At 41.4% G+C, this 27692-nt stretch overlaps 1 protein-coding gene across 1 annotated transcript in view; it reads right to left on the bottom strand.

Annotated features, from left to right (window-relative positions):
• Positions 1–2659: 2659 nt before the first annotated feature.
• The window catches only part of FAXC (failed axon connections homolog, metaxin like GST domain containing), a 68794-nt gene continuing 43761 nt past the window's right edge, over positions 2660–27692 (bottom strand). Inside the window, exons 5-6 of the mRNA XM_003404329.3 lie at positions 15099–15215; positions 2660–5122 (exon numbers count right to left, since the gene is read on the bottom strand). Coding sequence (XP_003404377.1) covers positions 4833–5122; positions 15099–15215 — 407 coding nt within the window. The 3' untranslated portion in view covers positions 2660–4832. The remainder of the gene's footprint in view (positions 5123–15098; positions 15216–27692) is intronic.

The following is a 27692-nucleotide window of genomic DNA, read 5'->3' on the forward strand; positions in this document are numbered from 1 at the left end:
TCCTTTCACTTAACACATACTCAACATGGATAACAACAGAAATTCTTTGCTTGCATATCCCTTACCAATTTTTCTCCTCAAGGAACACTAACAACAGTTAACTTTTAAAGACTCTTTAGAGCAAGGCTTCTTCATGTGGGTCTATGGACCTCCTAACGAATCCATGGATGATTTCAGGCTTTTAAATCCCCTGAATTTACAGGCAAAATTCTACATATTTGCATATGTGTATTTATCTGGGAAAAGGGTATAGGACTTTCATTAGATTTTCAATGGCATCGGTGACACAAAAAAAGTTTAAAAATCACTACTTCATAGCATGTGGCCCACCTTCAGGGCATACCTTTCCATGCCACCTTTGGGGGTAGAAATATTAAGTAGTGTATTTTTAGAAGAAGAGAAGATTATAACGATCTGGGAAGTCTTCATGCAGAACTGACTGAAATCAGGCCTTGAGAGATGGGTGTAACTATGGTTGGTGGAGAGGAGGCGCAAGGCATTTCGGGAGAAGGAATGGTATGAATAGAGGCACAGAGGTGGGGGTAGGCAACACAAATGGATCACCATTGGCTAGACTGGATGGTTCCCATGGAGGAGCTATGGAAGATAAGATCAATAAAGAGGTGAGAACACCAGGTCCCAAGGAGTTGTCGTCATCCTGAGACAATGTGGCAACCCAAAGATTAACCCAGTGGCAATGGGTGCGATGGATCTAAGGTATGGCCACGCAGGTAAAGGAGGCTTTTGCAGAAGTCTGGACAAGAGAGGATGGCCTAAAGTCAGGGTGCCATATCTGTTCTGTTTACCACTCTCTCCCTGGTGTAGACCACAGGGCCAGGCACAGGGAAGGTGCTCAGTAAATATTCAATGAGTGAGTGAGTGAGTATAACCCTAGCTACCCAGTAAGTATAGGTTCTTTAAAAGATAAATAAGACTGAGTCTTGGTGACCTGGATATCCATCTTGATATTATTTACAGAGCTTAGCAGTGCCTTCACAGAGTAGATCCTGGAGAAAGTTCTCTTGGATTAACCTAGCCTGGGCTGAATAGACATGTGGGGTGAGTGAAGGAAGATCCCAAGCACTGAGAGAGGCTGGGGATGTCCAGGTTCTGTGGACATATAGTGATTTCTGAGGGAGTACGAGCTTTAAAAGAAACTGAGTCAAGGTGGTATAACAGAACCAGCCTAGGGCAAGGTGAAAGACCTCACCAGGTCCTGCCCTTCACATAAGTATGTATGTGAGTAACACTGAGCCAGTAACAACCTCTAGAGCTCTCTTGTAAGGGGCTTTCTAAAGCTATTCCATGGCCTGGCTATACAGTCCTGTGATTCTACACTCTTTCAAACAAATCTATGTACCTGTTCATCAAACAGGCGAACACATATAAAATATGGGTAGCATAAGAAAGAAGCACATGGAACTAAAACTCTCACAATAAAGACTATATATAATTATTTGTCTTGGTCACTGTGTTTTTAGAACCACCTGGGGAGTGTAAAACCTGGGTATATTCTAGAATTCCAAATCAAGTTTACAACTACAAAATGTTGAAAATTCATCATACACTGTCAGTACCTATGAAGCTAAAAACCTTAGCACTTCCTTTCTTTGAACTCTACTTGTTTCACAGAAATGTACACTGATACCTAAGGGTACACAGGCAGGGCTCAACTTGAGTATTAGACTGCTGTTATGATTCAAGTCCAAGTTGTTCTAAGTCTGTGATCAGTCTGTGGCCTTGGCAGTGTTACTGTTCACAACTCATTATGTCACAGGAACAAAATGGTAAGCTCTGATAATATAGATTATTTCTACATACATTTATATTGTCCCTATAGATACGCTAATGGCTCAAAGAAAAGCACGCTGCTGCCGCTCATTAATCCCGATGAGTTGGGGGTGAAGGGCAAAGGGAGGTGAAAGCAGAGGCAGATTTTTACAACGAGGAGTAAAAAAAGAACAGGTGGCCCACTGGGTCTCTGTCCAACCAAAAGCATCTGTTAACATTAAAGATCTCACTTCCTAAATTACTTTCCAGCAAAAAAACAGAAAAAGAAACACATAACTGGATAAGTGAACCAGAGGATCAAGCTGGTCCTTAATTTCTTGTTGTTGTTTTTCTCATAAGTAGCACCTGTTCATCAGATTGAGGAACATTTGAAATCCAGATAGCTTAAGAATGAAGCACGTAAAATTGAAATCCTCACAATAAAGACTGTGTAAGTCACCCATACCACAGTGATTATTTATCTTGGTCATTTTGTTCATAACCCACCTTGGAAAAGTAAAACCTGAGTATATTCTAGAGTTGCAAATGAAGTTTACATCTACAAAATGTTGAGTATTCATCAGAAACTGTCAAGCAAGTACCCAAGACTCCAGGTGGCAGTGTCCATTCAAGCTCCTGTGGGAGGTACCTGGATGGAATGAATTGTTTTACAACTTCACTTTGAACGTTGGCTCTCCACATTTTTGTCCTCTAAGTAATGCACCTAGCTAGTAATCAATAAAAAATATATGTAAATCTACATAGTTATAACCTAATTATTCTTAGAGTAAAAATACATCACATTTGGTGCTATACTGTAAGAAAAAAAAAGGTTTGTAGGAAAAATTTCATGTATATCTCTTCCCAGCCGAGGGTGGGGAAGGGAAACTCAGTTTTTGTGGTGGCAAGTCCATAGTCCCACCTGTTCAGTACATTCACGTTTTCAGGCCAGGACTTTGCCTAGTCACACAGAACCCCTGCTAGCTGGCCTTAGAATCACGTGCTAGAAACAAGGCTAAAAGTTCCCCCACGTAACGCTGGAGAAATAAAACAGGCTTATCCACTCATATCTTCTCCATCATATCTCATTAGGCATCAAAGAGTCCTCTCAAACATGAATGGTTTTAATAAGATATAAACAACTGAGTTTTCTGTGGAATAAGAATTTCTAATCTAAGGTATCGGAACATTTATTGCCAGTTACATATGCTCCACACAGTTGCTCAGCTGGTGCCAAACAACCTAGAAAACAGTCTCAAAAACTCTCCCTCTTTACCTCTTTGTGACTCCACAGCAGTCTTTAAGGACTGGTTTGCAAACACTACACTCCAGGAAAGGCTTATTCAAGTAGATGCACATGAACTTCTCAAAAGCTCTTGTCTTTTAAGAAACGCTCTTTAACCTCATAATGAGTAATCCTTACCCAGTCAGTCAGCTGTGATGAGAAGCAAAGCAGTTTTGTTTGCAGTTGTAAATCGTAACACTGGCTCTCCTTGTCCAAACCCATGGCCATTCCCTAGTATCTTTGCCCCATACTTCCCTGAAAAATGTTTTAAGCCAACACAAACGATGTCTTCAGAAATAGAGTGCCTTAGCAAACAGAGGTAATCCCAACAGTTCCTGTGCCCTATAGGGAGGAAGAGGGAGTACAGAAAGGGCCTGGGTGATCCTTAAGAAACGTTAAGATTTGTCTTCAACAGCTGTTCTCCTCCCACTGAGCAAGGGCTGAAAACACCAGAAAAGTTGCATTCGTGAACTGCATAGTCTATCACTGCACAAAGTGCCTAATATATGTAACATGATCCTCTTCCTACTTCATCTTTTCAATACATCCTGCAAGGTTCGTTTTCAAAAAGACATTACAAGTTGGCAAGCTTCTGCCTACAAAAAATCAATCAAATGCGTTCCCCTTCACCTCTATTAAACCCGCCATATTCCTGAGCTTTATTCCTTAAAAATAAACAAACATGGGCAACCTAACACTCTGGAGTCGGCAGAGGACAGCACTCCAGCATGAGTTCCGGCAATGAAAGAAATACTTTCCTGCAAAAACAGAGTAGAATCGAAGACCGTTTGTAGCTGTTGATGACTTGTAACAACATTTCTAAGGTTCTTCCAACAAAAGATTTCAATTCAAGCAAGATCACAAAAAGGAACAATGGCAGAGTTCTAACCATGCCTTTCGTATGTGTTTCATTTGCTGGCTGTTGCAATCGACTGTCTGTGGCTGTTGTTGCCTGGATATGGGGATTCCTTTGCCCTCCAATCTTGACACATATGAAAGCACAACAAAGAATAAAATTTTTTGTTTATGTCACACCTCTTCCAAGAGGTTTAAAGCGCCTTACAAATGTTACCACATGAATCCTCACAACATCCCTGTGAGGTAGGTTGGTGGAGAGTAGTTATCCCCACTTTACAGGTGGGGGAAATGAGGCACACAAGAGTTAAAGGGCTTGCCCAAAATCACACAGCTAGTCAGTGGCAGAGCTTAGAATAAAACTTATACTGATTAGCACCTAGCACAGTGCTTTGCACATTGCAGGTGTTCATTAAATATCTGTGAATTTTATTTATGTCTCAACATACAATATACACACATCAAGTACAAGCAGCCACCACAGAACATTCATCTCCTACATGTTTTCTGATGGTCTCTCCCAAGACTTCGGGACCCTGGCGGATGCAGGATGTTCAAGGATCCAGCTTCCAACTAAGCCCTCAACTTGAAGAGGATCAGCATAAACGCTATCTGTAGGCAACCTGCTCTTTCATCTGCTTTACCATACAATACTGGTTTTGTCACGAAAACAAAAATGGATTTCAGGAACCATGCTGACTTTTTTTTTTTTTTTTGCCTATTCATTTTAAATGAAGCCATCTGAATGGTTCTGTGTCTGTTCTTACAAAAAAAGAAATAAGGCGGCTATAGTCCAGTTAGCATGTGAAAACTGTGCCAAGCACGGAGCTCTCTTCCCAGCTCGAATGGGCATCTACCTGGGAAAGCTGGACGAACCCCAGGAATGGCAGCTCCGATAGCAGAGGGTCAGAGAGGCTAGACGTCACTTGCACTGCTCGTGGTCTGTGTAATCATCCATGTCCACATCAGAATCAAAGAGCGACTGTCCAGTGAAATCCGTGTCTGGGGTTTGGGAAAAACTGTTCTCTGCTCCCTCATCTTCAAACGTCTCTGTCCTTGAGTAAAAGCTGAAATCCAGCAGGGGCGTGTGGGTTTTGCTGCCTTCACTGCTCTCCTCAGACTCATAGATGGTGTTGTCGTCATCATAATGCCACTCTGGCCAGAATTTCCTTCTTATCCTCTCACAGTACATGGCGAGGTTGATCAGCTCACCTGAAACATGAGAAGGAAAGTGAGGGTGAATTCTCAAAGGCAACAATCCACCAGCTACTTAGCTTTCTGGGAAACTCAGACTGGGGTGAGGGAGAAAGTAACAGTATTTTTCCATAGAAATACTGTCAAAATATCTTGATTTTTAGGCACATAATAAGAAAGGTGCGTGGGAAAAAAAATAATGAATGGGCTGAAAAAAATGAAGGAGTGAGCCTATAGTGAAAGCCTGATGAGAAGCAGAGGGATAGTTGTCCAAAATGGCAGGTAAAGTGCCATCGTTTGACTTTGTGATGCATTTTATTATCTTATGTTTGCAGATCAAAAGAACTTATGTTTTGATTGGTTGTATTTAAGTTAATTTACATTCCATGAAAATACACCAAGTGTTGGATTAAGACAGCCAGAAGTAAGCATTCATTCATTCCACAAATATTTGTAGTGTGTTTATTATAGACTGGGTACTATGCCAAGTGACGTAGTGGTTAAGTGCTACAGCTGCTAACCAAAGGGTCACAGTTCGAATCCGCCAGGCACTCCTTGGAAACTCTATGGGGCAGTTCTACTCTGTCCTATAGGGTCGCTATGAGTCAGAATCGACTCAATGGCACCGGGTTTGGTTTTTTTTTGTTTGTTTGTTTACTATGCCAAGTAGTTGAGAGAAGTTATATTAGATGAAAACTTTGCCCCAAATAATCCATGAAATGGATAACTTAGACGGATAAGGATGCCTGTGAACACACTTAGTAAAACAGATTTTTTTTTTAATTTAAATTAAAAAGCTGCATCCACAATCGGGATTATGCTCAGTCAGTGGACTACTTCTTTTTCATGTGAATTGAAGGAACACTTTTGTTAAATCTCTAAAATTGTCTAGGCATTTGCCTAAAAGATGGCACAATATTTGGCTTTCCAGTCATAATTGCAAAGGAAAAAGAAACAGGGTGAGTTTACACCTTTGTCCACCAGATGGCAACATTGCTTATAAACATATGTTTCGTCATTCTCTCTTCTAGGACTATCACCCTTAAGAATACTCTGTATGTTTATTTTTTTTTAAGTTATATAAACATTCATTTACTTACTATATAAATAATCCACGTTTTATTGTAGATTAGAAAATACAAATAAGCAAAAAATTAAAGAATTATCAAGAACCCATTCTCCATAACATTTTAGTTTATACTCTTCCAGAAATGTATACTTATATATGCATATATATTATATTATATGTTATATAAGTATTATATATGATATATATAACATTTTATATATAACATATGCATATATAATATATATTATATATAATGTATATTATATATAGCATATATTATATTTTTTAGCGTTTTTTATATAATATTTTTTATATGCATATATATTATATATATAACATATAAGTATATAAGTATAAATTTATATATAAGTATAAATTTCTGGAAGAATATAAACTAAAATGTTATGGAGAATGGGGTTCTTGATAATTCTTTCATTTTTTTGCTTATTTGTATTTTCTAATCTGCAATAAAACATGGATTACTTATATAATTTTTATATAAACATACAGGATTTAATATATGCTGTTTCCTAATCCACTTTTGTCTACTTAACATGTAATGAAAATCTTTCAATTTCAGTAAATACTCTTTTCTCTACGACCATCTTGATAATTGCATAATAAAAACCCAAAATCAAACCAGTTGCCATAGAGTCGACTCTGACTCACATCGACCCTATAAGACAGGGTAGAACTGCCCCATAGGGTTTCCAAGGCAAAGCTGGTGGATTCAAACTCTCAACCTTTTGGTTAGCAACCAAGCTCTTAACCACTGCTCCACCAGGGTTCCAGTTACATAATGGTTATTTCTTTATCTGGATATATCATAGCTTTTACCAATCTCTATTGAAGGCCATTTAGGTTATTTCTATATTAAAACTGTTGATTATGATATGTAAGTACTTTCATTCTTCTGCTAAAGAAAATAATACATTCTTATTTTGGAAAATTTAAGAAATGTATAAATGCATAAGAAAACAAAAAGCACCTAAGATCCACTCATAATTAACATTTCAGTATCATTTCTTTCAGTACTCTTGGTTTTTATTATTTTACCTCACTACCATTTTTAGAGCCCTGGTGGCGCAGTAGTTAAGAGTTCACCAACTAACCAAAAGGTTGGCAGTTCAAATCTACCATCTGCTCCTTGGAAACCCTATAGGGCAGTTCTACTCTGTCTTACAGGGTCACCGTGAGTCAGAATCGACTTGACAGCAACAGGTTTGGTTTTGGTTATCATTATTATTACCTCATGTAACATTATTATAAAACTTTTTCTCATGTCATTGAAGTTTTCACAAACTGATTGCTGTTTTATTTAAATGAAAACATCCCCTAAAAATATAACAAAGCAAATCTCCCTCCTTCCTGGATCCTGTAAACCAGTGGAACATGTATTGACTTCTGGTCATCATTTCCAGTCTTCTCCTATCATAACAGCTCAACTCACACTACAGAAGAGTCCACTTTGACTGCCATCTACCTAGAGACATTTACTCACAGGCTTAGGAGCCAGAAGCCAAGGAGACAACATCATTGCTTCTTGTGGGCAGAAGCACGTAAATTCTTCACAATCATGGAACACCTCACCAGGTGTTGCTATCAATCATAAGTAACCAAGAATCAAATAAAGATATGAAGACAGCAGCAAGGAGGAGGGAAAGGAACAGAGAAGTCCTGAGGGAGTAGGTGAGTAGTGGGACACAGACCTCGAATTCTCGTAAAAAGACCAGACTTAATGGTCTGACTGAGACTAGAGGGACCCCGGAGGACATGGTCCCCAGACCTTCTGTGAGCCCAAGACAGGAACCATTCCCAAAGCCAACTCTTCAGACAGGGATTGGACTGGAGTATAAGATAGAAGATGAGTAGTGAGCTTCTTGGATCAAGTAGACACATGAGACTACGTCAGCAGCTCCTGTCTGCAGGGGAGATGAGAAGGCAGAGGGGAACACAGGGTGGAGAGAAGGAGTGTGCTATCTCATTAGGAGGAGAGCAGCTAGGAGTACATAGCAAGGTGTATTAAATTTTTGTATGAGAGACTGACTTGATTTGTAAACTTTCATTTAAAGCACAATAAAAATAAAAAATATATTTAAAAAAATGGAGGAAAAGGATCCAACAGGGATGAAATATCAAAGATGAATTAAGGTTACTTCACAGTAGAGCCTGGGGACCAGCCCGTTTGCCTCAATCAAATCTACTCCCTAGGAATTCCTGCCATCCTGCCATGGGCTGCGAGCCTTCATCCACAGTCTGCCGTCACCAACACATACAACTACAACAAATACAAACGCCGATGGCCCTGCAAAGGCCAGCTCTAGAAGCAGTTGCTATCTTCATTATACTAATGTATTGGGGACCACAGGTGACTTCAATAATGCCCCTGGACGAATTGGCATTGTTTTTATAATCTTATTCTCATTCTGTTGTTTTCTGTTTCAGGAGGTTCTGTCTCCATCCTTGGCCCTGAGGAAATTAACTGTTTGCATTTTACATGTCTGAATGCTTGGACAAAGAGTCGGGAAGCCTGTGTTCTGGTCTTTGCTCTAACAGCAATGCTAACGCACCTCGTGACTTTTACAAATTAGATTTCTCACTTGGAAAACGATGCAGGCAGGGGCACAGAGCAATAGAAGGATTGCTCAGCAGCTTCCAATCCTGGTTGCACACAAGAATCACTTGGTAAGCTTTTAAAAATACCAGTGCCCAGGCCTCACCCACAAAGAATCTGATTTAAGTGGTCTGGAATAGGGCCAGGTCACAGACGCGTTTTAAAAGCTTCACAGGTGATTCTAACGTGCAGCCTGGGTTGACAATCACTGAACTAGATAATCTCTAAAGTTCTCTTACAGTTCTCCTACTCCTGGCATCTATACAATGTCATAAGCCTTTTATCTCATTCCAGGAAGTAAGGTCAAATGACACATATATTTTAATTAGATAACATGTAGCCAAAAGCAGAATGCCTTTTGGTTAAACCTTGAAAAGAGAGGCGTATATAAACTCACAATAACTGAATTTGCTAAGCTTTTTCTCTCTCATTCACATCAGCAGATTTCAGACATCACAGAATCTTCATAAACTGTAATATTAACTTTTTTAAAATGTGTAAACTTTAAAACCTGAGGGTTTAAGAATAATAGAAACCAATATACATAGAATTAAAAGTCAAGATAAATCTTTTCTTGGTAAAATGAACTTCAGCTTTCCTAGAATCAAAACAGTGCTCACTGTCCTTCTACAGTGGTCATCTCTCATTGGTCATGGGCTGTGAGAGCAGAGAGGACACCATGAGTAGTCTGGCCATCCTAGGTTTTAATGACTAAGGCTGTTGGGATCATACCAATTCTGATTACAAGGTCAGCTAGAAAGGACTTTTTAACATACTTGAATGCTGGAATAAGGGCACCCCCTTCACCTTCTCTCCTTGAAGTTGAAGGACTTTACCTCATAGATCTCAAAATACAGTCTCAGAGGTCATCTGACTCAGCCCTTTCCTTAGGGCTGAATCTTCCACAACCACCTCTCCCTGAACGCTCTGGAGGGAGAACAGAAAGAGTATGGGCATGAGGATTGTGATGGTTAAGATTATGTGTCAACTTGGCTAGGCCATTATTCTCAGTGGCTTGGCAGATACTATGCAATCATCCTCCATTTTGTGATCAAATGTGAGCAGCCAATCAGTTGAAGGGAAGTTTCCCTGGGGTTGTGGTCTGCATGCAAGATATATAGATGTTCTGGCAAAGCTTGCCCTCTCTGGATCCTGAATCCAACTCATCATCCTCTGACCTCTGGTTCTTGGGTTGTGAACCAGCAGCCTGTTGTCTGACCTGGAGATTTTGGGAGTTGCCAGCTCCTGCAGCCCCATGAGCCAGCGGCCTGCAGTCCAACCTACCAATTTTGGGTTTGTCAGCTCCTATAACCACTTCAGTCAGAAGTCTCCAGCCCAACATCTGACCCACAGATTTGGGGCTTGCCAGCCTCTATAACTGTGTGAGCCATTTCCTTGAAATAAATAAATCTCTCTCTTTCACTGTATAGATAGACATAAATATGTGTGTGTATATATATATGTGTGTGTGTGTATGTACATACATAAATATATATATATTTATATATGTACACACACACACCCGCTTCCTTCAAGTCGATTCCAACTCACAGCAACCCTATAGGGGAGAGTAGAGCTACCCCGTAGGGTTTCCAAGGAACGGCTGGTGGATTCAAACTGCTGACCTTTTTGGTTAGCAGCTGAGCTCGTAACCACCAGGGCTCTCTCTCTCTCTCTCTGTATATATATATATATATATACACACACACACATACACACACACACACACGCACGTACAAGCGAGTGTATATGCTGCACTGGTTTTGCTCTTCTAGGATACCCAGCCTAAGACAGGGATACAATTATATACTTTCTCAAGGGCATCCAGCATTTTTTCACTTACAACACACCAGATAATAAGTAAAACAGACACCTAAATAAATAACTGTTGCAAAAGAGTTGCTGAATGAGTTTTTTCTTGGAATACAAAAGTTTGTGTTTCATACTCATTCAGAAAACAGTGTTAGGCTCTGCGGTCTCCATGAGGTTCTAAAGGGCCAGCAGACGTGCTACTGAATTTTACTCATTACTTCAACTTCATTTTTCTGGGCTTTCTTCATTTTTCCACATCTGTTTTAAAGAGTGCTCAAACCCACATCCAATTCTCTAATAAGGACACACTGATCAGAGTACTAAACCTGCCTTCATAGTAAGAATGTTGCTGTTAATAAAAGTAAGATTCTTTTTTTACTGTAAAAATGGCAAAAGTTTCAAAACAAGTAATACTCAACCCTGATTTAGGAATAAAAGATATCTGACCAAACTCTGAAGGAACTGCTGGTTGGGAATGTAAACTGCCAGTCTTCCTAGACAGCTATTTAGCCATATAGACCATATAGAGCTGTAAAAGTGTTTACACCTAATTTCACAACTAGGAATTTTGCCTAAGGAAATAACCAGAAATGAGTAAGAACATATATTTATAACAATATTCACTACAGAATATAAGTAAAAAATATTTGAAAACAGCCCACAAGTCTAAAAAAAATTGACTAACTGAATACATTAAAATGTAATCATAGGATAGGATATTATAAACTATTGAAAATATGCTTTGAAGAATATTTAATTTGGAATTATAACTGTATCAATATCATGATCCCACTTTCATAAAACGTATACATTCATGTACTTCATAAAAAGTGAGGCTACATACCACAACATTCATAGTTCTCTGTGGGTGACAAGCTCACAGTTACCTTTTGTTTTTAAAAAACTTTTCTATCTTCTCTAAATTCTCTCCAATAAGAAAAAAAATTTCATAGATAGATATAGACATATATGTATATACATATGTATGTATGTATATGTGTGTATATACATACATATATGTGTATACACACACACACATATTGTTATGGATTACATCGTGTCCCCCCAAAATATGTGTCAACTTGGTTAGGCCATGATTCCCAGTATTGTGTCATTGTCCTCCATTTCCTGATTGATGTAATTTTCCTACGTGCTGTAAACCCTAAATTCTGCCCGTGGTTAATGAGGCAAGATTGGATTATGTTAAAGAAGATTAGGGTGGGATGTAACATCCTTACTCAGGTCACATCTCTGATCCAATGTAGAGGGAGTTTCCCTGGGTGTGTCCTTCATCACCTCGTATCTTACAAAAGATAAAAGGAAAGAGAAGTGAGCAGAGAGTTGGGGAACTCAAACCCCTGAGAAAGAAGAGCCAGGAGAACAGAGTGTCCTTTGGACCTGGAGTTCCTGTACTGAGAAGCTCCTTGACCAGGGGAAGACGGATGACAAGAATCTTCATCCAGAACTGACAGAGAGAGAAAGCCTTCCCCTGGAGCTGACTCCCTGAATTTGACTTGTATCCTATTAGACTGTAAGACAAAAAATTTCTCTTTGTTAAAGCCATACACTTGTGATATTTCTGTTATAGCAGCACTAGATAACTAAGACACACACACACACATATATGTAAACCCTCGTGGCGTAGTATTTAAGTGCTATGGCTGCTAACCAAAGGGTCAGCAGTTTGAATCCGCCAGGTGCTCCTTGGAAACTCTATGGGGCAGTTCTACTCTGTCCTATAGGGTCGCTATGAGTTGGAATCGACTCGACGGCAATTTTTTTGTTTGTTTCATATACATATATATGGGATGTGTGTGTATTTTAAGGAATTGCTAACTATCCAAAGTCTGTCCTCCTACTCACCTAAATAAAACAAAATTCCTTGCTATTCTAGATGGTTTCAGAATTAACTTTGTAAATAATGTGTAGGACCAAAAACTCATTTTCATGCACACACACTCACACATATGGCCAGACCAGCAGTGCCCTGACTGTTAAAAACCCAAGGCAGAAAACTGTCTGAGGTAAGCCATTCACACTCCTACGTTTGAGTCAATTCTAAATTATCCAGGCTCTTAGTTGTTTCTACTTCTCCTTCCTCTTGTCCCTTCTTGGTAAAGTCTCTACCATAAGAAGAACAAAGACAGGGAAAGAAATGAAAACAACATTAGCAATTTGGCTGCCTCATAATAGCTTAAATCAAAAAGCTCAGAAGAGGCATGGAATGAATGACTAAAATAAGATTTAGAAATTTTCCTTGGATTTTAATGATACCAGCCCCCAGGGAGAGCTGGAAGCTCACTATCCTCTTTTAAAGAAGCTAAGTTCTTGCGACTACCTACCAAAAGCCCCTCACAGACGATGGCATCAGATTCCCCCAAATGTGTGTCTCAGCATGAAATCCAAAATCAATCCACCAAAAAGGCTGATCATTCCTTTAAAAAGAATACTAAATGCCTCAAGTTCTTTCAGGAAGTAATAGAGGGAGAGTCATATGAATAAGTTAACGAACGAATGCTTCATTTAAGAAAGAAGGGATTCCATAGGGTCTGAGAGTTCTACTATAATGGATAACTAAATGTTTCTAACTAAATAATGATAACCTCAATAGTGTGTGTGTGTGTAGAGGTACAGGGAGGGGATATCTGGGTAGTAGTGTGTTTCATAGGAGTGTAGGTGTGTATATACACGTAGGTGTCTGGGGTGTGTGTGTACAGAAGTATGCAAGCAGATGTGGGCGGGGTGTAGGTACGTAAAGTGGTGTGGCAGGGAAGTAGAAAGAGTGGAGTAGGAAATAAAAGTGTGGATACAAAATATGCCCCTAAATAAATGGAGAAAAGAGGAATCTATCTTTTTGACCACCATGGAAAACCTGACGAAAGTAAAGGGAAATTAATATTTTAAAAACAACATTTATGATGACATTCAATTCAGATAATTTACAATGTATCCCAAGACACGGAACTTCTTCATGTTGATCACTCATGAAATTGAATGTCAGTCTGTGCTATCCCTAGCCCCACTCAGCTGAAGCTCCAGAAGACTTTCAACCAGTGCCTGATCCACTCCCACCAAGCCTGGTAATGTACTAGAGCCCCATCCCCACCAATAAGAGAGTGAGTCCTGCGGGTCTGAGCTCCTGGGAGTGCACATGAGGACACACACACACATACACACACCTGCAGCCTTCAACAGCCTCCTCACCCTCCCACTCAAGAACACCACACGTGACTTCTCGCCTACCTCAGTTTCCTGTATGATTCTGCCTTGCTTGGTTCCATCCATCCTTCCATCAAACATTTACTGAGAGCATTCTATGTGCTATTCACTGGTGATCTCATCTATACTCTCAACCTGCTTGGTTAGGGCTTGAATACCTTGATTAAGTTTTATCAATTCCCTTCCCAACTCTAAATATTAAACTTTGATCACCACACCCTCAGCCCCCAGGCATATGCTTAGGTACTGCTTCAAACTGGAAATGACTTCAAACATTTCCCACTCATCTATGCAGAGAAGGCCTCTCCCAAAGACCCCTGTTGCCATGTACATCCCACCTACACACACACACACACACACACACACACACACACCCCAAGATCTAGTTAAGCTAACTATCCAACCCAAGTTAAGCTAACTCTCCCCTACACCCTTGGCTGCCATGAATTTTACTCCTGGCTACTACCCCCACCCCACATCCATGTCCATCCCCTGGCTCTGGCCCCATTCATCCCCACTTCCTTTCTTTTCCATACCAGTCTAGAATTCTAAATCTGGTAAGTCTTAAGGCCAAGATCACACAGCGATAATACTAAGATTGTGTTTCTTTGGTTAAAATGCACAGGTAATAATAATAATACTTTCCATAGCACCACACCTACAAAGTATTTGTCGACACTTCCCTCATTTTCCTACAATCTTGAGCTTTTCCACTCTACTACTTTCAGTGTATAACTAGCAGCGCCCCACTAGAAGAGAGGAAGGAGTGCCTTGAACTCAAATGGCACAGAACCACATACACCTACATGTCAAAGATCCCAGGCCAGCTCAAACTCAAAAAGAGTATCTGAGTTGGGCAGTCAGTGTATCAGTCTCAGCCCCAGCAAATATGCCAGGAAGCAATGAGCCATCACGGCCCAAAGGAAATTAAAGAAGACCAACAAAACGAGGGCACTGAGAGGAATTCGAGCCCTGTTTTGGCGACAGGTATTAAGTCCTACTATTTCAGGAGTTGGAAGAAAAAAAAAAACCTGGTGTAAAACATGCCAGGACTTGTGTCAGCGTTACTAAGAACATAGTATGGGGAAGGTGGCAGGTGTCTCCTCCACCCTTACGTATCCTGAGTATAGAGGCCCGACCCTGGCCCTAGATAGCATGGCCTGTGTCTCTATAAAGCAAAGCCAAGCTCACTGGCATTGTCTTTGAATTCCCCATTGTGCTACCCCTCCCGCCCCAGTGACCCCCCCCCCCTCCAAATCTGAAGAGGTTTGCAGGCTTGCCTTTGATCAGCCGCTCCGGTCTCGTTCCTGGTAAGGTCCACATTGCCTGTGCCAAATGCCCAAAGATGGTGGCGTCGAGAGTCGAAAGCTTGGGCCCCATGATGTACTTCTTATCACCTGCAGCAGACACAGCAGAGAGGTCACTGGGCTGGCCCATGCTGGCCCCCTGCACCCATCCTCCACCCCCCGGTATCACAAATGCACTCAGAGCACTCGCATTACACACTCATTGAACTGTGCATCATAAAGATCTTCAGGGCCAAAATGCACATGCCCTCTTTAAAAAAAAAACAAAAACTTAGAAACAAAAAGTAAAAGAAATTATACAATTCTGTGATACATCTACCCACATAGCACCAAAGCAAGTAAGTCACTAAAACAAACCTAGATAAGCAGATGAGGGAGGGTGATCATGGACAAAAGGAAAACTGATCGCCAAATCTCAAACCTGCTTGTCTCAAACCCTACTAACTAAAGTTTGGGATGTTTGAGAACATCTGGAAGTTTGCTTATAAGCCTTCTCTAAGATAAAACTCATTGCTGTTAAATCGACTCCAACTCCTAATGACCCTCTAAGGCAGAGCAGAACCGCCCCATAGGGTTTCCTAGGCTGTGATCTTTATGAGAAGGAGCCCCAGTAGAACAGTGGTTAGGCACTCAGCTGCTAACTGAAAGGCTGGCAGTTCAAACCCATCAGCCACTCCATGGGAGAAAGATGTGTCAGTCTGCTTCCTTAAAGATTACAGTCTGCTTCCTTAAAGATTACCCCTATGGGGTAGTTCTACTCTGTCCTACAGGGTCGCTATAAGTCAGAATCAACTCAGTGGCAATGGATTTGGTTTTAGGTTTTCTATCGTGGAGCAGCTGTGGGTTTGAACTGCTGACCTATCGGTTAGCAACTGGGCACTTAACCACTGTATCACCAGGGCTCCTTTCTTTAAGATAGCTCAAGCCAAACACACCCAACTTCAGCACTTACATTAAATTAATACATTTCCTTGGGAGGGGGGGAAACATAAGAAGCCTAAGCGTAAGACATTTAGAGGCAAATCTTCCAGAGTCTTGACAAAGTTCTCACCACTGAGCAGCAGTTTCGACAGAAACACTAAGTAAAGAGAAGCTATGTCTACAGACAGATGAAGGCTATGAAATCAAAGGCAGGCCTTAGCCCTGGGATCAGGCTCCCATATAAGGATGTTCCACACTGCTGCTTCCATCCTCCGTTCCCATCACTACTGACTTGGTTCAGGCCTTATCATCTACGCTGTCACACCTGACCTATAAAATTGCCCCCAAGTTCTCTGCTGGGCTACAGGCAGGTGCTACAGTGTATAGAGGCCACACAGGCAGAGTTGCATCAACTTAGTTCACATCCTGGCACCCTTTTTGTTCACTGTGGGAACCTGGTTCTTATTTAACCTCTCAGCTTCAGTTTTTTATCTGGAAAACAGGCGTGATATTAACAGTGCCTATTTCTTGGGGCTACTGTGAGCATTAAAAGGCATAAGCACATAAAGCACTTAGCACCACGTCTGGGACTAGTTCGATAAATGTTAGTTATTACATTCTTTCTCTTTTTCTCCAAACCAAAACCCAAACCCATTGCCACTGAGTCAATTCCAACTCATAGCAACCGTGAAGAACAGAACAGAACTGCCCCATAGGGTTTCCAAGAAGCAGCTGGTGGATTTGAACTGCTGACCTTTTGATTAGCAAGTGAGCTGTTAACCATTATGCCACCAGGTCTCTTTCTCCAGTCCACTCCATATCCCACCTGAATATAAATCTCCTAATACACCCTTCCCCCACGAGTCTGTCAGTTTATCATACTGTGGAGGCTTGCGTGTTGCTGTGATGCTGGAAGCTATGCCACCGGTATTCAGATACCAGCAGGGTCACCCATGGAGGTCAGGTTTCAGCTGAGCTTCCAGACTAAGACAAACTAGGAAGAAGGTCCCGGCAGTCTACTTCTGAAAAGCATTAGCCAGTGAAAACCTTATGAACAGCAGCGGAACATTGTCTGATATAGTGCTGGAAGATGAGCCCCCCAGGTTGGAAGGTGCTCAAAAGATGACTGGGGAAGAGCTGCCTCCTCAAAGCAGAGTCGGCCTTAATGAGGTGGACGGAGTAAAGCTTTCAGGACCTGCATTTGCTGATGTGGCACGACGCAAAATGAGAAGAAACAGCTGAAAACATCCATTAATAATTGGAGCCTGGAATGTACAAAGTATGAATCTAGGAAAGTTGAAATAGTCAAACATAAAATGGAACACACAAACATCAATATCCTAGGCATTAGTGAGCTGAAATGGACTGTATTGGCCATTTTGAATTGGACAATTACATAGTCTACTATGCTGGGAATGACAACTTGAAGAGGAATGGTGTTGCATTCATCGTCAAAAAGAACATTTCAAGATCTATCCTGAAGTACAATGCTGTCAATGATAGGATAATATCCATACACCAATAAGGAAGACCAGATAATACAACCATTATTCAAATTTATGCACCAACCACTAAGGCCAAAGATGAGGAAGAAGAAGATTTTTATGAGCTCCTGCAGTCTGAAATTGATCGAACATGCAATCAGGATGAACTGATAATTACTGGTGATTGGAATGTGAAAGTTGGAAACAAAGAAGAAGGACTGGTAGTTGGAAAATATGGCCTTGGTGATAGAAACAATGCCAAAGGTCAAATGATGGAATTTTGCAAGACCAACGACTTCTTCATTGTAAATACCTTCACTCACCAACATAAACGGCGACTATACACATTGGCCTCACCACATGGAACACACAGGAATCAAATCGACTAAATCTGTGGAAAGAGACGATGGAAAAGCCCAATATCATCAGTCAGAACAAGGCCAGGGGCTGACTGTGGAACAGTCCATCAATTGCTCATATGAAACTTCAAGCTGAAACTGAAGAAAATCAGAACAAGTCACGAGAGCCAAAATATGACCTTGAGTATATCCCACCTGAATTTAGAGGCCATCTCAAGAACAGATTTGATGTATTGAACACTAGTGACTGAAGACCAGACAAGTTGTGCAAGGACATCATACATGAAGAAAGCAACAGGTCATTGAAAAGGCAGGAAAGAAAGAAAAGACCAAGATGGATATCAGAGAACACTCTGAAACTTGCTCACAAACGTCAAGCACCTAAAGCAAAAGGAAGAATTGATGAAGTAAAAGAACTGAACAGAAGATTTCAAAGGGCCTCTCGAGAAGACAAAGTAAAGTATTATAACGACATATGCAAAGAACTGGAGATAGAAAACCAAAGGGAAGAACACACTCAACGTTTCCCAAGCTGAAAGAACTGAAGAAAAAAATTCAAGCCTTGAGTCACAATAGTGAAGGATTCTATGGGGAAAATATTAAACGATGCAAGACACATCAAAAGAAGATAGAAGGAATACACAGAGTCATTATACCAAAAAGAATTAGTTGATGCTCAACCATTTCAAAAAGTAGCATACAATCAGAAACCGATGGTACTGAAGGAAGAAGTCCAAGCTGCTCTGAAGGCAGTGGAGAAAAACAAGGCTCCAGGAATTGACAGAATATCAATTGAGATGTTTCAACAAACAGATGCAGCGCTGGAGGTGCTCACTCGTCTATGCCAAGAAATAGGGAAGATGGCTTCCTGGCCAACTGACTGGAAGAGATCCATATTTATGCCTATTCCTAAGAAAGGTGATCCAACTGCATGCTGAAATTATAGAACAATATCATTAATATCACATGCAAGCAAAATTTTGCTGAAGATCATTCAAAAACGGCTGCAGCAGTATATAGACAGGGAACTGTCAGAAATTCAGGCTGGTTTTAGAAGAGGATGTGGAACAAGGGATGTCAGATGGATCCTGGCTAAAAGCAGAGAATACCAGAAAGATGTTTACCTGTGTTTTATTGACTATGCAAAGGCATTTGACTGTGTGGATCATAACAAATTATGGATAACATTGTGAGGAATACGAATTCCAGAACATTTAATAGTGCTCATGAGGAACCTTCACATAGATCAAGAGGCAGTTGTTTGGACAGAACAAGGGGATATTGACTGGTTTAAAAGCAGGAAAGGTGTGCTTCAGGGTTGTATCCTTTCCCATACCTATTCAATCTGTATGCTGAGCAAATAATCCGAGAAGCTGGACTATAGAAAGAAGAATGGGGCATCAGGATCGGAGGAAGACTCCGTAACAACCTGTGTTATGCAGATGACACAACCTTGCTTGCTGAAAGTGAAAAGGACTTGAAGCACTTACTAATGAAGATCAAAGACCACAGCCTTCAGTATGGACTGCACCTCAAAATAAAGAAAGCAAAATCCTCACAACTGGACCAATGACCAACATCATGATAAACAGAGAAAAGATAGAAGTTGTCAATGATTTCATTTTACTTGGATCCACAATCAACAGCCATGGAAGCAGGATTCAAGAAATCATACAGTGTATTGCATTGGGTAAATCTACTGCAAAGGACCTCTTTAAAGTGTTGAAAAGTAAGGATGTCACCTTGAAGACTAAGGTGTGCCTGACCCAAGCCACGGTATTTTCAATCACATCACATGCATGTGAAAGCTGGACAATGAGTAAGGAAGTCCGAAGAAGAATTGATGCATTTGAAATGTAGTGTTGGCAAAGAATATTGAATATACCATTGACTGCCAAAAGAATGAACAAATCTGTCTTGGAAGAAGTATAACCAGAAAGCTTCTTAGAAGCAATGATGGCGAGACTGCACCTTACATACTTTGGACATGTTGTCAGGAGGGATCAGTCCCTGGAGAAGAACATCATGCTTGGCAAAGTACAGGGTCAGCAAAAAAGAGGAAGACTCTCAATAAGGTGGATTGATACAGTGGCTGCAACAATGGGTTCAAGTATGACAACGATTGTTAAGGATGGCACAGGAGCAAGCAGCATTTCGTTCTGTTGTGTGTTGGTTCGCTATGAGTTGGAACTGACTCAATGGCACCTAACAACAACAACAATACACCCTTTACCTTGTGTTGCTCCCTTTGATAAACACCTTCAATGGGTTGTGAAATGGTTCTAACCCAACTTGAAATTCAAGGTCCGTTATAATCTGCCTCCAACCCATGCTCCAGCATTATTCTTCATTCTTCCCTTGCTCCAGCAAAACTAGGGTACATTCCCTGTTCCCCAACACACCTTATGCTTCCCACTGCTACACCTTTGCACATGCTGCATACACGTGTCTCCCTGGCCCCCACAACCTACATGTGCTCCCCACTTCTCTCCATATGGTAAATTCTACCTATCCTTCAAAGTCCAGCTCAAGCCTCCTTTCAAAGCCTTCTCCACCTACTCTATCTGGTGGCAACAGGAGCTTTCAATTCATACTGATCTGTGTTCAAACCTCACTTTTGTACAATCTTATCAAACTTTAAAATTAAGGCACACAATGCCTAAACCTGCTGCCATCTATGAACCTCAATTTCCTGTACTATAAAATGGGAAGAATCTCTAGTTGTTGAGAGGAATACTGTGGTGATTTGAGCAGAGCACAGAGCAGGTATGCCCTGTTTCTTCTCTCCCAGGTCTCTCGAGGTACATTTTTTTTTTTGGAGCAGGGGGGAGGTTTCCCTATACACAGGTCATTTTCTATTTGTGCATCTTATCTTTGCAGCTAAGTAGTGAGCTCCTTGAAAGGATCATTTCTTATTTTGATTTAACAAACTCTTATGCAGTATTTATTTACTACCTGCCAGGCACAGTTGTATGTGCTGTTCTCTACCAATATTAACCCATTTCACCATTTTGACGGCCAAGCTGAGGAAATTAAGTATCTGCTGACAATGTACAAGTAAGACAAAGAGGGAAATAGCTGGAGGTGGGACACGAATTAACAGACCAATGTAGCACAAATGAAGCTGGAATTGATTTATTTTTTTTTAAGTCATTTCTACTGTATAGTCCACAGGGATCAAGGAATACTCTAGACTAGTACAATATGTTGAACCTAACCAAATTGTTTTTGTTTTTGTTTTTTCGGTGAGGACAATAAAGTTGTCCATGCTACAGCCCTCGGGCTCCACTGTCAAACAACTTCTCCATCATTTGAATCTTACCTTAGGATTCAACCTTATAACCCAGATACTGGGAAAACCAGCTGCTGTTGAGTTGATTCCGACTCATAGTGACCCTACAGGACAGAATACAGCTGCCCCATAGGGCTTCCAAGGCTGTAATCTTTAAGGAAGCAGACTGCCACAGCTTTCTCCCAAGGAGCGGCTGGTGGGTTAGCAGTGACCTTTCAGTTAGCAGCCAAGCACAAAGCCACTGTGCCACCAGGGCTCTTTGATACAGGGAAAACAGGGACAAAATGTTGCCTGGGCAAAAATAACACTGAAAAATTAGGCTCGTGTGTTTACTCAAGAAGTGTCAGTTACTTATTAATGATGTATTCCACTGACTCAGGGCCTCAGCCACATCCTACTGGCACTAAGTATATGGAGGTGAGCAGAAGAGGCCCTGCCCCTGAGCTCTAGTGCCATCCTGCAAGGACAGGAGGGTTGTGCCAGCCAGAGGGCCAAACAGTCCTCCCTCTGGGAAAGTGCCAGGGTTCGGGCCATGCTAGGTCTCAACATGGGGCAGGCCACAAAGTAGAAACCACAAAAGGCTTATTGTGAGAAGGGCTACTCAGTGTGAGAAAGGAGAAAACAAAATAAAATCAAGGAGTGAGAAAAGATACAATGGCTTCCTAAAAAAAAAGTTGTTGTTGTTATCTGTAGTCCAGTTGGCCCCCAACTCACGGCTGTGCATGAGGCACACTTGCCGGGAATCAAACCAGGGTCTCCTGCATGTAAGGCAAGAATTCTACCACTGAACCACTATACAGGGATCTAAGGGAAACGCCAGAGTAAAATCTGTAAATTCTGAAGTCTGTGGCAGAATCAACAGATTTTGAGGACAAGATGAAAAAAAGTATGTGGATAAAGGACTTTGGAAACACAATGAAAGAACACATAGGACCTTAATAAAAAGGAAAAAAATTTTAAATAAAATCATTTGAATTGCCACATCGAGTAGTACATATTCAATCAAAATTTGCTGTTTGCCTAGAACATTAGAACTGAAAGAACACTGAGCTAGTTAGTAACAGAACCAGACTAAGAATGGTGGCACCCAGGTCTCCTGACTTTTGGTTCAATGTTCTTTGCTCAGAGATAAAGATCCCATGGAACAGTACAAGGGTTGAGCTGTGAAAATTTACGAAAGGATGCTAGGGTCAGGAAGGAATAAGGATGTTATAGTCAGGAAGGGATACAGAACGCCGAAAGAAAAAAGAACAGAAATCTGAAGGCTTTTCTAAAGGTATTTGCAAAAAAATATATGGATGGAATCTAGCATTTGTGAAAATGTGGATTGGCAAATACATAAATTCTATGTATACACTCACATATACGAAGTTGTAAATTTAAAGAACATGAAAATATTCTCTGCTATTAAAAAGTACTCAGAATACCCAATTCTGTAAAAAAAAAAAAAAAAAACCATTGCCATCGAGTCGATTCCTACTCAGAACGACCCTATAGTGAACCTAAAGGACAGAGCAGAACTGCCCCATAGAGTCTCCAAGGAGCATCTGGTGGATTCTAACTGCCGACCTTTTGGTTAGCAGCTGTAGCTCTTAACCACTACACCACCAGGGTTTCCAGGATACCCAATCGCAGGAAGCATTTTTTAACATTTCATTCTGAAATAATTTTAGACTTACAGAAAAGTTGCAAAAATAGCAATGTTGCTGTATACCCTTTACCCAGCTTCCACTAATATTAACATCTTACATAACCATAGTATATTTATCCAAACTAAGAAATTAACATTGGTAGAATACTATTAACTACACTATAAACTTTACTCAAATTTTATTAGTTTTTCAACTAGTGTTCTTTTTCTGTTCCAAGGGCCATCCAGGATCTCACATTACATGTCACGTCTGCTTAGTTTCTTCCAATCTGTGACAGTCCCTCAGTCTTTCCTTGTCTTTCACGGTCTTGACAATTTTGAAAAAAAAACAGATCAGTTATTTTGTAAAATACTGATCAGTTATTTTGGGTTCGTCTAAGGTTTTCTGATGATTAGATTGAGATTATGCATTTTTGGCAAGCATAGCACAGCGTGCCCTTCTCAGTATATCAGGGGCTACTGGTGTTGCTATGTCTTACTATCGGTGACGTTCAAATTGGTCACTTGGTACAAGGTGGTGTCTGCCAGGTTCCTCCACCATAAAGCTACTTCTTTTTCCCTTGCAAATAATAATCTTGGGAGAGGTACTCTGAGACTGTGCAAATATCCTGTTTCTCCTCAAACTGTGGATCGCTGATTTTAACATCCATTGGTGGATGTTACCCGAAACAATTATTACTGTGGTGTGTGCCTAACAGTGATTTTCTATTTCTCTCATTCCTTCTACATTTATTGATTGGAATTCTACTGTCCCTTCACCCCCATTTACTAATTTATTCAATTATTTATTTATGGAAGTATGCACTCATGGAAATTTATTTCATTCTACAGGTTATAATCCAGTATTATCACTACTCACTTTGTTCCTCAAATTGTTCCAGCTTTGGCTTTTGGGAGTTTGGCCAGAGGCGTTTTTAAGACGGATATTGAATTTAGATTTGACTCTGCTTAGTGCCAAAGAGGCCAAGCTAATGGACTCAAACCTGCAGCACTCCCAGGTCTCACTAGGTGGTTCCAGATCTCACAAGCAGAGGATTTTAGCAAAAACATGATAAAACGCTAAGGGCACTGAAGGAGCAGGCTTCAGTGATGACGTACCTTGAGGTTTGTTTTTTGGCAGGTGAACCACACCACCACTTCTGTAGGGAGGGACAGAAGCAGTTGAGGGCTCTATGAGCACCTGTAACTCTCCCCACTAGCCTCCAGGTTAGGAGTGTGGACCTTTGGTGAGGGCAAATTAAGGTGGAAAATATCAACTCTGAGGGGTGGGGACCCAGGGTACGTCAGGCTCCTTGAGGGATATTCCACCCGAGGCCAGCTTCCAATCAGCCTGAATACCTCCCGAAGAGTGCTGAGTCCTCCTGACTATGAGGTTAAGCCCATGTCCCAGGAGTGGCAGGGTGACTTCAGGTGCCCAGGGTGACTTCACAGACCTCTGTGGATGGGTCTTCAAGTAGCCATCAAGGAGCAAGGGCCAGTGAGAAACTACAAGGGCAATGACCATGCAATCAGAGGAAAAGAGGCCATGCAGATCTGGGGAAGGATACCCCACAGCTCTTCTGAGGGGCAGGGAAATATAGCTGGTCCCCATTGTTTCCAGAATCTGATCCTATCTCTCCTGGGAGGTTTAGGCAGCTCCTCTCTGTGAGGAAAGCATTGTTGTAGATCTAAGAACCACTGGGCCACATGAGGAAGACCAAAAACTGAGTGGGGAGCAAGTACTTAGTCATGAATAACAAGAATATCCCACAGCCCTGGATGTGCCAGGGCCCTGACAGACATTCGTTCTTTGTACTTCAGACTTGAGCTCACTGTGATTTGATTTTATCACAGATCATTGATTAAAGCCTTCAGTGACTCCATTAACCCTCAGCTGCTTATCCTGACCTCTGGATCTTCCTACATTGTCTTCCCCATCTCTGTCATGGGCAGCAACACATGTGATTAGGAAATACCAAGATGCAGCAAAGACAAAAGTGTAGGGCAGAGGGGTCAACATCCAGGCTAGCGGTGCTTAAAAAAAAAAACCTACCCATAATCCCAGTTAGCACTGACTGGGATGATGGCTGGAAGAGAGAGGGGAGAGTGAATATGGAGGGTAACACACAGCCTTGGGGGCTTGTCCAGTGAGAACAAAGTCAATACAGAGTCAACAAAGACTGGCCAGAATTCAAGCCTAACTGAGGAAACAAGCAAGCTGTAGAGTTGAAGCAAGCTGGGCTTGCTGAGCAGGGGAACCATGGGAATAGGAGAAGACAAGCAGACGGTTACATGAGTCTTAAAAGTGGATACTAGAAGGTGGGACCACATAACAGTGCGACTGAGGAAGTGCTCCTGATTCTAGTGTGTTTGCCAGCTGCCTGGCTTGAAGCCTCTCCTTGGGGAAGGTGTATCAGAGTTGACAGTGTGTAACACTTTTCAGACCCAGGATGGCAAGCAAAGGTCTACCTCCCACGAATGCTCCACTTCAGTAAAAAATACCGGGGACATTGCTACCTCAGCACCACTGCACATCCAATCCTCCATGTCTGAAATAATCTCTTTATCTAAGCCAACCTTTCCTTTAAGACTCAGGTCAAGTTCCACCTCCCCCACTTCATGAAGGCTTCCCACAACTTCAGTCCACTGGAACCTTTCATTACCCACTCCTTTGCTAAACCGCAGAGGCACATACTGTTTAGAGCAGGGCTACTCAAAGAATAAGCAGCGCTGGTGGCACACTGGTTAAAGCACTTGGCTGTTAACCAAAAGGTCAGTGGTTCAAACCCACCAGCCGCTCTGTGGAAGAAAGATGTGTCAGTCTGCTTCTGTAAAGATTACAGCCTTGGAAACTCTATGAGGCAGTTCTACTCTGTCCTATAGGGTCACTATGAGTCAGAATAGACTCAACAGCAATGGTAACAGGGTACTCAGAGAATGGTCCAGAGACCATCAGCATCAGCATCACCTGGGAGTTTGTTGGAAACACAAATTACCAAGTCTCATCTATGGAACCAGTCTTCTGGGAATAGAGCTAGAGAATCTGTGTTTTAACAAGCTTTCAGGTCAGTGTTTCTCCAGCTTTGCTCGTGCTGTCGAGTCAATTTCAACTCATAGCAACTCCATGTGACAGAGGAGAATTGCCCCCATAAGGTTTTCTTGGCTGTAATCTTTACAGAAGCAGATTGCCAGGTCTTCTCTCGCAGAGCAGCTGGGTGGGTTCAAACCACCAACCTTTCAAGTTGCACCACCAAGGCTCCTTTCGAGGCATAAAAATCACCTGGAAAGCCTGCAGACCTTAGGCCACATTAGTGCTGTTCCAGGTGATTCTTAGTTATGCTAAAGTTTGAAACTGGGTATTTTCAGTTCAACTCCCTGCTGAGAATTTGCATTTCCACCCACAGATACACTTAATCAGAATCTACGTTCTTAGGTATTCTTATGTATACATAAGAATCACTCAGGGGTCTTGTTAAATTCTGCGAACAGCCTAGGATCGGGAGCACTTTCTCAGTTGCACTGGTATGTGATCCTACCCTCTATACCCACTTTTAAGACCATATACCGCTCTTGATAAATCTTGTTAAATTTTAACAAGATCCCTAGGGGTCTTGTTAAATGTAGATTCTGATTCAGTATATCTGGGGTAGAAACTCATATTCTCAGCAGGGGGTCAAACCAAAAATAACCAGTTGGAAGCCCTGGTTTGAAAAGCATTGGTCTAGACCAGACCAGCGCTCTTAAACTTGAGCATGCATCAGAATCACCTAGACGGCTGCTTAAAACAAATTATTGCTCCTCCCCACACCCTAGGGGTTTCTGATTCAATTAGCACAGATCCAGTAATTTGCATTTCTAACAAGTTCCTAGTATTGGTGTTGATGCTTCCAGTCCAGGGACCACACTTTGTGAACTACTGGTGCAGATCACTTACTAGGTAATTCACACTTGCCTTCTTGTGTTCTTATGTATATGTATGCCCTATCTCCTCAGGCACTTTTTAAGCTCCTTGTGAGCAAGTTGAGTCTGTTTTATTTTTCTGTCCATCTGGTACCAGTCACTGTAGAAACAATCAATTATGGTGATGATAATATAATCGGTCATCAAGTGCCACCTCAGGAGATTTGCCTTAGTCAGGTTTCATGTCTCTCCTTTCTTAAAATGGAGAGCTATTGTAAGGATTAAAATATATAACAATGTGAAAGCACTCTGCAAACAAGAAGATGCTATTCTAACATAGGAATCATTTTATATTTATCGCCAATAATCAAAGAAAGTAACTGCTTGTGGACAGAACCAGTCCCAACCTCTCCGTCAGACTAGAAATCTCTCCTACCACTTCCCTATCTAACCTTCCTCAATTCCAACCAAGGACGGATTACCCAAAAAGCAAGGTATGCATGGGCTTAATTGTGTTTATTTACTAATCTCTAGTGAACAATTTCACCTGGTATTTTCACTACAGATTAGTAAGTAAGCACAATTAAGCCGTTGAGTACCTTGCTTACTGTAAGCCTGTGCATACCACAAAACCCACTGCCGTGGAGTCGATTCTGACTCCTAGCAACCCTACAGGACAGAGTAGAACTGCCCCATAGAGTTTCCAAGGAGCACCTGGTGGATTTGAACTACCGACCTCTTGGTTAGCAGCTGTAGCACTTAACCACTATGCCACCAGGGTTTCCATGCATACCATAAATTACTGGTTAATCTGCCCGACTCCAACCCTACTCAGGACTTCTCCTCCAACACTTCTTACACAGAGCAGACTGTTCTATGGTTAGAGACTGAGACTAAATATTGAGAACATATGTCTCCTTAGAACTTCCACTGCTGGTATCATTTCTTTCCCCTGGAGTCACACAAAGAATTTACGGGCAT

The sequence above is a fragment of the Loxodonta africana genome, chromosome 1 (assembly GCF_030014295.1).
Source record: "Loxodonta africana isolate mLoxAfr1 chromosome 1, mLoxAfr1.hap2, whole genome shotgun sequence".
Taxonomy (NCBI): Eukaryota; Metazoa; Chordata; class Mammalia; order Proboscidea; family Elephantidae; genus Loxodonta; species Loxodonta africana.